Here is a 12,528-nt window from a genome sequence, read left to right on the forward strand (position 1 = left end):
GCCAGTTTTCACCCAGCGCAGAGTACGCCCGTCCAAGCCACCAGCAGCCAGTTTCTCCAGGACAACGCAGTGGGAAATGGTGTCAAAGGCTTTACTAAAGTCTACGTAGGCAGCACCCACAGCCTTTCCCTCACCCACTAAGCAGATCACCTTGTAGTAACAAAGTGACTGACATCAGCCTTACAGACTCAAAGTCTTGAGCTAAAGGTGAAACTAGGGATACCAATGGCCTTATTTTTGCTTTTCAGCTATCTTGTCAGTTTTGCTAACATGTATTTTTTTTCAGACCACTCTTTTCCCCACTTCACTGAACAGTTGCCTTGAAGTAAAGATGGTACAGTACATATTAATTTTTTTTTGTCTTTTAAAAAGCAAATGAGACGAGCACATAGTCCTGCAGCAATGTGTTGGATTTGATCTGGACACACACCTCTCCATAGCACGTGGAATACAGCCTCCAGACACATACATACACAAAACAAAGCCAACAAGCAACGTCTTATATAACAACCCCAGTAATAACAGCAACATTAGCAATACGAACGACAGTTTTGGTCCCAAACAAATTCAAGTTCTGCAACTGATCTCGAATTCATTCATAAAAATACTTCCGCACTGATAGTTTTGCAGAGCTAAATTACCATCTCAGGCCAAGAGAGGGCCCCATTGAACTGCAGTTCCTTTGCCCACAGCCCCTTTGATGTAGGGGATTTGCGAAGACAGCAAGGGAGGAAGAAAGAGAGGGAATGCATGACAAGTGCAAGGGCACACCAGAAGAGGAAAGAAAGAGAGGAAAAAAGAAAATCTCCAGTAATGTCTCGTGTTTTGCCTTTATTTTCTGTAAGGCTGACCAAAATAAAAACCACACACATAAATAAACCATGTAAATGCACATGAACAAGGAGCAAAAACATACTGGAAGAAGGAGGAATGTACGACTCACACCCTCAGAAAACAACTCTCCTTTTGGATAATAATGAAAAAGTCAAAAACTCGGGACAAGGTCTGAAAATTTAGCAATGTCACATAACTGGTAAGTGTAAGGTTTTGTACAAGCAAAGTCTTTCTGTCAGACAACACGCACAATCCACCTTTAATTCATTACAACCACATTTAACTTGGTAAGAAAGTACTTATGTTACTATGGGTTTCAGAAGAAAATTCAAATGCCTACTCATTTTTAAAAAATAAACAGAAAAAGATGATCAGCTCACCTTACAGCCCCCTTACTTTCTGAAGCTTGAGGACTGTACCGTGATGAGTCTATGTGGTGTGACTGTTGCTCATACCTGCATTGCTTTAGAATTTCTCTCCATTTTGCATTGCACAATTGAAAATCATAGAATTATAGAAATATAGAATCATTTAGGTTGGAAAAGACCTTTAACGTAGTCAAGTCCAACTGTTAACGTAGCACTGCCAAGGCCACCACTAAACCCTGTCCCTAATCACTGCATCTACGTGGGTTTTAAACACCTCCAGGGATGGTGACTCCACCACCTCCGTGGCCAGACTGCTCCAGAGCTTGACAGCCCTTTTGGTGAAGGAATTTTTCCTAATATCTGATCTAAACCTCCCCTGGCACAGCTTGAGGCAGTTTCCTCTTGCCCTGTCACTTACCTATGAGAAGGGACTGACTCCCTCTGCTCCTTGAGGAGAGCTGTATGGTCCCCCCCGAGCTCCCTCCTCTCCAGGCTGAAGCCCCCGGTTCCCCCAGCCTCCCCCCCCAGCCCCTGCCCCAGCCCCTGCCCCGCTCTGGTCACGCTCCAGCCCCTCAGTGCCCCCCTGCAGTGAGGGGCCAGAGCTGAGCCCAGGGCTCAAGGTGCGGCCTCACCAGTGCCCAGCACAGGGGACGGTCACTGCCCGGGTCCTGCTGGCCACACTATTGCTGACACCAGCCAGGGTGCTGCTGGCCCCCTTGGCCACCTGGGCACGCTGGGGGCTCATGCCCAGCCGCCTGCTGACCGGCCCCCCCCCGGCCCTTCCCCGCCGGGCAGTTCCCAGCCCCCTGCCCCCAGCCCGCAGCGCTGCGGGGGGTGGGTGTCACCCGGGTGTGGGACCCGGCACGGAGCCGTGTTGAACCTCCTACAAGTGGCCTCGGCCCATCGGCCCAGCCTGCCCAGACCCCCCTGCAGAGCCTCCTGCCCCCCAGCCCATCAACACTCCCCCCAGCTTGGTGTCGCCTCCAGCTTACTGAGGGAGCGCTCGATCCCCTCGTCCAGGTCATTGATGGAGACATTAACCAGGCCTGGCCCCAGCGCTGAGCAGGCCTCTGAGCTTTGTGTTGCTCACCTGAATGTAATGTCAGCTTCTCTACAGTGCCAGTGAGCCTCTAAGACAACCTGGGCACACCAGCCATACACAAAATTTGTTCATTCTTCCATGTGCTGCCCACCTTGCACCGTCAGCTGAGAGGCCAACAAGAGTGCCCGTCAGAAAGTTTTAATAAATAGCGATGTGAACTTCACTCTTTCATATGTGTATGCTGGGTAACATAAAAACAGGGTTGTAAAGCATGCTTTATCATACTGACTTCCTGTATGCATCAGTTGTCTTTATTCCTTCTTTTTCTCTTTCTCTCTCTTTCACTGAAAATTAACTCTCTGCTGTTTTCTTTCAAGGAGACTTTCAAGTCTCTGCTTTAGAGGACTGCCACGTTCAGTCTATGCCAGGCAGTGAAAAATGGAGCTGGCACCTTAAAAGTCTGCGTTTCCCATGTGTCCACAGTTAAGTACAATTCCTTACCTGTTTCCTTAAGTCCTGAGCCGATCTATGAAGAGTGTGGTGGTTGCTGTTAGCAGTGAGCCCTTTCGTAGAGGAGCCAGTGTTTGCAGTAGGATGGTGATTAGCAGCAGCCTGGTCTTTTCGGCTCTCAGCCTTATGTTCGCTGTTCCTCTCCTTCCCTGGTGTGGCCTCTTTGCTTTTGTGTTTCTGAGCAGGTTCTTTCTCCTTCGATGATTTGCTGGACCCATTGAAAACTGAGAAGAGAGAAAACCAGACTATTAAGGAAAAAAAAAAAAAAAAAAAAAAAAGAAAAAAAAATCATACTAGACCAACCTCTTAATTCAAAACAACCCAAACTTTCTCTGCTGTCAGTGTTGGGTATTCAGTGAGTGTCTTCTTACATCTAAAGTAAAATCAATACAGAAATAGAAGCGCTATTTTGCATATTTCTTTACATGAACAGATTTACTAAAGTATTTCCTTTGCTTGTTAACACACATTATCTTCAATATCCAAATTTAAACATACAAGGTATATTACTGTTTTGATTGACCTAAATTTAGACTTATCAGTTTGATTTTTGTTTATGACAGTTTTAATTAATTTTTTGCTGTTGCAGCAAGGGAATTCTAAACATAACCTAAACAGAAAAGGGATTTATTTTTACATTAAAGCAAAAGAAAGGAAATGTTCCATGAAAAAGCATGTTTTGTTTTCATCAGTATCCAAACTGCTGAACCAAACCGACAGCAGTTTGCCTGTAGCAGACGAGATGCAAATAGAAAAAGGTACTTCTGCGAAGAAAGGAAAATACTAAAATAATTTTGGAATATGTCATATGCAGTAATGCTGGGACCTACAGTGAGCACCCTAGCCTTCTGCCGAAGTGAAGGGGTAAGAAAGCACAGAACAGAAACCACATTTTTTGTACAGTATTATGCAAGCATATACAAGTCTATCTCAGCAAGTTCTGTTCCTGTGCCTCTGCTGAACTGAAGAACTGTCACTGTTCTTTTGTTGTCAGGGAACACGAAAAGCTGAGGTTAAAAACAAACACACACACATCACATTTCTCTATTTGTTTGTTAATCATAAATGTGAATTTATGTCAGTGCTGCCCCCTTTTCAGTGAAGCACTTGGCAGAGGTTCCCAGGGCTTGTGATCCAACACCCACAACACCAAGTGCCCTCCTGCCTTCTCTGCTCATCTGCTCTTGGGTTTTACCCCTGCCTTTTTGGCCAGGGTTTAGGAAAGGACGTAAATAAGAAAATCCATCAATACTTCATAGCACATGTATCTAAAAACTATTTACTACACACAACACACAACATCTGTTTGGGAATATTAACTAGATGAATTAAATTACTGGTTTCTTGTGAAATGAAAGCCTTCTTTTCTCACTAAACATGATGTACATACCTTTTTATCTAAATTGTGAAGCTTAGTTGTCTCTATAGATGTCCTGTAGTATCACACTAGTAGCAGCAGTAATAGTAGTAATAATAAACAACCAACAGTCCTGCTGGACAGAAAAGGGGCATCTAAACCGCTCTGGAGTAGACACCTACCTTCAAACCTCCCCAACCAGCCATCTACCTTCCCACCACACCTCTAAAAGCCAAAACTCCAGCACGCTATTGACAGATTTGTTATTCAGGTCACTTCTCATATTCAGTAGGTCCTAAGTGTTGAAGCAGATTATGTAAAAACAATTTTAAAAAAAATCACAATTGCTCTTCCTCCTCTCTTCCCTCTTGCATAAATTGAGTAAGAACGAGAGAAAAGCTGTCGGCAGCGAAGTCACTGCTAATTCCCCCGTGGCTCCGTCACTCCCGCGCTCAGGAGCAACTGGCGCTGCCCCAGCCCGCCAAGGATTTTTCCGTGATTTCAGTGAAAGTCGCATAACCCCCGTGTCTCATTTCCAGTGATGGAACCGATAATAATTGCCAACCCCTCTCAGGGAGTTCATGACAATACATTTATCCTCCTCTGTAAGGAGTTCTCACATCAGGTGGAAGGCGCTATAGACACACAAAGAACGACTATTTATTTTTAATAAGACATAGCACAAACAACCAATGGCAGCTTCATTGATATGTATTTCATCACTGCAAGGGATATTTTCCTTCGGGGGGAACAAATTGCATATACTGATCTGCTCATATGGAAACATTGTCAGAGAGATGAGTTTTCTGTATTCAGTTGCCGCCTTATAAACTGAAAATTACTAAAACAGAAAACACAGCCAAAAAGCCAAATTGTGCACTTTAATGGTTCACCAAAAAAAAACGCCACCACCACCAAACCCCAGCGAACATGAGACAAGGTATATTTTATATGCAACAGCTCATTAATTTTAAGTGTCGTGGGAACCCTGCCAGTTTTACCCTCTGAGTAATTATCTTTTGTCTTAATTTGTAAGATTCTTGAAAGGAGGAAGAGAGAAATGGGAGAGAAAAAATCTTCAGTCTCACAGGAAAAGCTTAAAAAGCTTAAAGCCTGAAAACAATAAAAAGGGAGAGATGCAGATGCAAAACAGTCCTAGTCAAGCTGTCTCTAGTAGATGGTATCAGTTTCTATAAAAATCAGTGTCTGTTTCTTCCAACACCTAGAATATTTTTATATCCAGCTAAATAGGTATAAAAACCTTTCTGCAGTAATAAGTTCTGCATAATTCACAAACATATTATGTGAACAAGTATCAAAACATTAACTTGATTAATTACAAAACATTATCACAAGCTAAGCATTTACAGGGGGGCTGGGGGCATGGAAATCCCCCGGACTATGATTTTGCTCCCACCTGAGTAAAAATGTAGAATTTATTGAGACAATGAATAAGTTATTTGGTACAACACAGGATTAAACTCTGGCCCTAAGACCTAGTAAGACAGTTCAGTAAAAAAAAGAAATGGCCAAAAAAAGACCAAAAAACTCCCCAAAGAAATCTCATTGTTGAAGAGCAACTAAGACTGAAACACCCACTTCTGAGGATGGAAAATAACAAAACCCCTAAAACCCCAACAATATAATGACTGCTGATTCTTTTGTGTTTTCCTGTGCAGTAAACTGCATTCTCCTTTGTGTCTGCCAGCTCTTCAATATTTCTGAGGCATTCAGAAAAGCAAAAAAGGTGTACCTTATGCTTTACTATGCCCAGATACAGGTGCGCCCCAGCTACAATCTCCTATCCTAGAGATAACTCTGACACGCGCAATATCCAAAGTTCTGCTCCCAGGGTTTTTTTCCTCATGAAAGAGTAGTCAACAAAGGTTTCATCTCTAAAGCAATAATTTCATTTAAAAACCAGAAAGTCAGGAAAAAAGTTCAACCCACAAATAGTGAAAATCACATTATTACAGGAAGAAATCTTTTGCAGTCCCAAATTATTATTATTTTACGCTACCTTAACAGCTCTGTATTTTCAGAACAGCTTTTAGTTAAAGGTAAGAGCACTACTAACAAATAATTAAAAGTGCCAATAAATTATCAGACACTTCAAATGAAGTAAACTGATATCCTTTTATCCATACCTATCTGAATGCTTCTGCTCAAAAAATGCTGTGTCCTCCAAAGCAATTATTATTATCATTAAGCTGAAACAGTAAGAGTCCCAGGGTGAAATACTTGTGGGTCTTCTGGTTAGCAGTGATGATCAAATGCAAAGGAACTGAAGCACTATATTCAAAACTTGCAAGCACTGGAGGTTTTTAAACCACTGATATAATTTATGGCAGCAGAGCAAAACCTTATGGCAGGTGTGATCCCCACAGATGCATCACAGTGCTCCCTGCAACAAGGGAACTGGACCCTGGGCACCAATATTCACCCAACATCCCAGCCAGGGACTTTGGGTATCTCATTTGGAACTGTAATAAAGAATCCCTACACAAACCCACGCAAACTGTGCCAACTCTGTGTGTGCTAGGTGCAGCTATACTAATAGCTAAAAAAATTTTTGACCAAGTAAAGCCACAGATGGACTCAATTACTACCAATTAACTAAGCATTTACTACAGGAATTGACATTGCAGTGAGCGACCAACATTTATTGTGTTTTCAGCCATTTTCTGAAGTATTCCTACAGATTAATTTGCATGCAAGTATTTTATAGGATACAGCCAGCCAGCCATTCAGAAGCCAATTTATAGTATGTACAACAATCAGGCTTTCACTGTGTAAGCAGCAGAATTACTAGGCTGGGTTGAGCCAAGTGCTGACTCCATGGGCAAAGCTTTCTCTCCCAAGCCCTCCTGGAGATTATTTCTGCACCAGATATGCTTTATATGTGAGGTAACAGGGGAGTCTGTTGCAGGGAGAGCACAGTACTGGTGTACGAACCCTTTTGCTTTATGCCAGCGTCTGCAAGATGAAGGCATGGACCATACACAGAATCATAGAATCGTTTAGGTTATCAAGGACCTTTAGTATCATCAAGTCCAACTGTTAATCGAAGACGGCTCTTCACATCAGTATGTACACATATGCTGCGTGTTGCAGAGCTCGTATCATGTAAAGCAACTGATTGTGCATTCATAAAACTATCCAAAACAAAGAGGGAAGATAAGAGTGAAAGGGAGAAGCTTTGTTTTTAGAAGGAGAAAAGGGAGCTTTGCCAATGCTGTGAACCCAAGCCAGCTATTCCAATGCAAACCTCATGTTGTTACATAGACCATGTTTGGGAAGAGATGTAATATTAATCAACTTTCTGGCATTAAATATCCATTACTGTACAAAAACATTCTTGCTCTGGCTTTAATTCAGTTTTAAGTCACTGTGAAAACATTTATGTGGCTCTCAAACTGCCTTAAAGGACCCAGGCAATAATTCTTTTCCCCTCTCAAAGGAACTAAAACAATGATCCACTTCCATAAAACAAAGTATTTTAATATTGCCGATTGTTTTCCTTAAGTGCTGGGTCTGTTCAGCCTTCTATAAACCATTTCCAGAGACAGAAGTTGTCTTCTGGAGCCCCCCAACACGATCTACCTACTCAGGGTCAGTGGCAAAGGTGTACTTCAGGAGAAACAGACACCACGACAACCTCTGAAGATGCGTGGTACCACTGCTCCCACACTTCTCCAGCCCTAACGCAACACTACGCAATTTGTCAGTGGACAACTCCGCAACAAAATTTCCATCGCTGCATGCTAACAGAAGTCACACAGGATGACCATGGCAGATAACAACGAATTTCTTTTTGACACTATCAATAACACAGGTCAAAACCCTACGTGCACAGGAATACATTGGGCCACTGAGAGGAGCATTATTGGTATGTGACACCACACCACTGTTTGCAAAAATTCAATACCAAGTGTCTCGCCTTAGCACAAATTTATTACTCTCACCTAAACATTATGGCACAAACAACATCAAAAGGGTCACTGGCTAAGCAGCAAGTCCATACAAGAAGTGTCTATCTGTTATCACGAGTCTCTCACCAGGATAACAATTCAATTTTTTCGAGCAACTTCCAGCTCCCCCATTCTTCTCCACAGGTCATACATCCAGCTACTGAAAATCCGCAAATCGCCAAATGTGTTGTGCCTTATTTGCATATTTAAATATGTAAATTGCTGCAAAACGGGTAATTTTCATGTTACATATTTTTGCAGAAAAATTAAATGTGCAAAAATGTTTATTGCAACAATTACTGGTTCCATGGTATTTCAACAAAAGGCTGTAAATCATCAAAATAATTGCCTACCCATTAACTATTGTAGCACTCTGCCTGAAATTTTCTCATTCTGTATTTTAGCTGGATGCAAAAAATATTTTTCTTCTAAATGTTTACCTCTTCAGGATTAATTTCACTAAAAAAGATGCATGAGCCTAAGACTCTGTCTTATGTACCCACTCACAAATATCACATTTAGTTAAAACCAAAACTAAATAAAGAATTGCAACCACAAATTAGAATTTTCTCAACACACTCAAACAGTAAGGTATGTAAAAGATATGCCATTTAAGTCTAAGATATACAAACACTGTACTGAACTGTATCCTGAAATAAGAAAAAAACCCTCTGTCTACGATCTTTTCCTGCATCATCTTTGTTATTACACATGTAAGGAAATTACTCTGCTAAATTATCCATTGCAAATTGAGAAGCGAAACACTCTTCTGTATTTCTGGTAAGCAAGGAAGACAGCACTAATGCAGAGGATAGTATTTCTTCCAGCAATGCCTGCTTACTATGCACTACTGCCAGATTTGTTTTGAAATTTGAGTCCCAAGAAGAAAGGCATCTATACAAATTTCTCCCCTGCTCATTTCAGCCAGAAGGCATGCACAACAGTTTTAGCTGACCACGGTAACAAAACACAGCACAGGCCAGTAACCATTTCTGACCCACTGGGTTTTCTGACACGCGAGAGCCGGTTTGCTTCAGCTAAGGGAACAAGACTCTCCTTCACGAAGAAGTCTGGTTACAAATAATAATGGCTAACTCTGCTTTCCTAAATATCAATCAGAACTTAATTGTCCGTCTCAGGCATCTGAAGACCAACATGACACTGCCAGGTATGCTGGCCCAGATGCGCACTCCTCTCCACCTTTGAACTGCTGGGCTGGCGTGAGAAATACCTAATTCTGCAACCATCCTTCTGAAGGAAATTAGCCAACCATTATTAGAGGAACCGTAGCCTCCTGCGTGCAATTTCAAAGTCGTCTACGCAACTGTATCCGTGCACACCCCTCCGAGGCTCCTCCCGAGGCCCTTTTCCAGTCCACAAGCCCTTTCATGTCGAGGAACGCCTATCCTCTTTTGCTCTCCTGATGGGACCGATAACCCAACAACTCCCTAACTGCATCTTCCAGGTTCTGATCCCAGCCTGCCTAACAAAACACTTGGCACCTGCAAACATTTCCTTCAAGAGCCTGCAGAGAAAACCTTCCATTGTGCCACAGAATGAAATCAAAGTAGGACTTACTTAGTTGTGAGGAATTCAAAGAATTACTTTTAAAGAAACAGAGACCTAAACCTACCCTCTTACCTACAACTTGGAATTTCCTCCCAGCAGCGGGGAGATGCAATTTAGACTCGGTACCTCCCTGGAAAGACTTGCTAAATATCCCTTTTCCACAGTCCCATGAATGTGGGGAAAAAACACTTCTCCTGCCAAACATTTTACTTTGCTCTCTAACAGCTGTATATGTGATCAGAAGTCCTAAGAAATGAGGATGCAAAGGCACAGGTAACAATCCGATGCTTTAAATATATCTATGTAAGCGGGAAGGTTGGAAGGCAACAAGTCAGTTGAGCTAATTACTTCAATTCATGCAGCAAGCTATGCCACGTGTTATACATGCTTCTTATTCATACTCAGGCATTCTCCATTGAGTTAGCTGTCCAAAAGGTGGCTCAACAGGCCAGGTTATAATAAATAGTTTGGTGCGCAACCCTAATAATGTCCAATAATGGCGTCAGAAGAGGATATTGACAAATGACTTTGCCCAGGAAAGTTGTTCTGGCCCCATTTAATACAAAGCAATCATCTGACACTGTCTAATGACATTAATCAAGCTCTGAACCTTTGTTGTTCTATGTCATAGCAAATGCTTAGCATTTTCAGGTCCAAAGTGCTTGACTACACATTGTATATTAAAAACAAAAGACTTTAATTCATTAAAAATAGACTCTCACGCTAGATTAAGTTCATTTGCTGCGCCCGTCCCTGGTCTGCCTTTGTGTGTGGTCTCATTTAAAACAGACACACATGAACCAGAACCTACTTTATTCACAGGAAACAAAAATACAATTGGCTGTCAACCAAAATAACAGACACTGAAAAATGGGAATACCCCTGGGTAAGGAAATTTTAATTAAAAAAAAAAAAAAAGGGGGGGGGGGGGGAGAGAGAAAAAAAATGACAATGACTAAGAAGCAGCAGCTGCGTTCTCTGGGAATTCCTGTTTCATCACCTTTGTCAAAACATCTCACATTGTCTCCTATGTATTTTATAAAGGTCTCTTGCAGATCTATTAAAGCAGCAGCTTCATTTATGTTCACTCTGATCTATATTGATAAAGATTATGAAGCCATTAGATGGCTCATTAAGTTTGCCTTTACTTACCCCCAATTAAGATTTCAGGTGTCTCTGGTTTTGAGCTAATTTCAAAGTGGCTGCCATCTGGGACATTCTCAAGGAACACGATCAGATCCTTTTGTAATGATATATCACATTTAAAACACTAAGGCAGCAGCTCTGTTACACGCACTCTCATTTTCCATATGTAGAGTTTTGTGCCTGTTATTTGGGGGGTTTTATTTAGAAATCAATCTAAAGTGCCAAGTTTTGATCCACGGCTTTTATAGGATTAAAACTCTTGCTCATAGCTGACAGCTGAAATGCTATTAGGCCTAACGTCCCCTTGTACTTCTCCACAAACGGTTCACAAAAAGAGAATTTTTGAGCTTTGGTGGGCAATAAAAACCAGATTCAGATGTAGTCATGAAAAATAATTTTGGTATGTGTAACAAGGGTGTTCTTTATAGAAAACTCCCTTTTGAAAAGCAGAGATGAGGACTAGCACAATGAAGTAATTGGGATCTACTAATCTCTTCTTCAGAGCAGAGTAGCACAAAAGGAGAGGAAAAAAAAGCAGGCAGAGGTTAAAACTCAAAAAGTGTGCTGTAGAGGGACCTTCCTCTCAGTCCTTCTACTAAGAGGAGGAGAGCTGAATGGCAGTCACCAGAAGGAAGGTAAACTAAAGAAGGGAACCGAGAGCACAGGCTCCATTTTGAAATTCTGTCAGGCAGAGAAGGCAGAAAGTTGTTAGGATACAAGAGCTCTTGCTGGAGAGAGAATCAGATCACACAGGACTTCGACAGTGGAGCATTATAGCAGCCTCAGAAAATTTTCAGTGTGGCTTTTAGGTCTTCCATTCTACACTAGATGACGTTGCAATATATATGGATCCATTCATCAAGACATGGCATAAGGACTTCATGACAGAAATACTGTGTAATGAATGCAGCTTGTGTTGATTTGCAAAGAAATAACTGACTTGGAAAAGCTTCTTCCAGAAAATCCTTCAATCAACAACATGAATGCAGTTATCTTAACCTACTGCAATTGTGGTATCAATATTGCATGTGAGAAATTAAGTGTTGCCCCTGTCACGCATTTTGATAACTTATGAATGCTCATATTTAACTTTGATAAAATAAAATCATTCTAGATTTAAGCAAGTCTCAAGAATGCCAGAGAGAGAGTGACTCTGTGTGCCTATACATATTTATGTGTGTATAATTCCAGCCCTGCAGTTACAGTTCTGCCACAGACGGACTTCAGATTGTCAGGAGAAACAGGTTAAAACAGAAGATGCTAACACTACATCTTGATCCATTTTCCCATTATGGCCTGTATCCTTTTTCCCTCAGATCCAGAAGGACGGACAAGAATTAAGCACATTCAGCTCACAGATTCTTTACTAGGCAGTACAGGAGAACATCACTACTTAGGACCTACCTTGCCCATTTGGTACATGTTTATGTGTTTTTCCTTTCCTGGGGGTTGACTGGCATGATGATGAAGCATTGTTTGTGGCTGTTTTTGCGTCCTCTGTCTCCTCCTCCTCCTCTTCTTCATCCTCATCATCCTGAGAGCTTCCAAAATATACCATGTTGCTGGGCAGGGCTGGAGAACCTGATCATTATAAAAAAATGGCTCATTAGCATCGTTACATTCACTTACTGCACTAACCATACTGATCATAACCTACTTTAGTGTTATGCATAGCAAGGAAGAGGGGGACTCGGAGATGGAAGGTCACACTAGTGCATGACTAACTGGAGG

At 41.8% G+C, this 12,528-nt stretch overlaps 1 protein-coding gene across 3 annotated transcripts in view; it reads right to left on the reverse strand.

Annotated features, from left to right (window-relative positions):
* The window catches only part of JARID2 (jumonji and AT-rich interaction domain containing 2), a 100,236-nt gene that overhangs the window by 38,347 nt on the left and 49,361 nt on the right, over nt 1–12,528 (reverse strand). For all 3 annotated transcript variants that reach the window (XM_027799163.2, XM_055704455.1, XM_055704454.1), the window contains 2 exons: nt 12,202–12,378; nt 2,746–2,978 (listed from right to left, as the gene is read on the reverse strand). In XM_027799163.2, the coding sequence (XP_027654964.1) occupies nt 2,746–2,978; nt 12,202–12,355 (387 nt within the window). In that variant the 5' untranslated portion in view covers nt 12,356–12,378. The remainder of the gene's footprint in view (nt 1–2,745; nt 2,979–12,201; nt 12,379–12,528) is intronic.

Source organism: Falco cherrug, chromosome 3 (assembly GCF_023634085.1).
Source record: "Falco cherrug isolate bFalChe1 chromosome 3, bFalChe1.pri, whole genome shotgun sequence".
Classification (NCBI taxonomy): Eukaryota; Metazoa; Chordata; class Aves; order Falconiformes; family Falconidae; genus Falco; species Falco cherrug.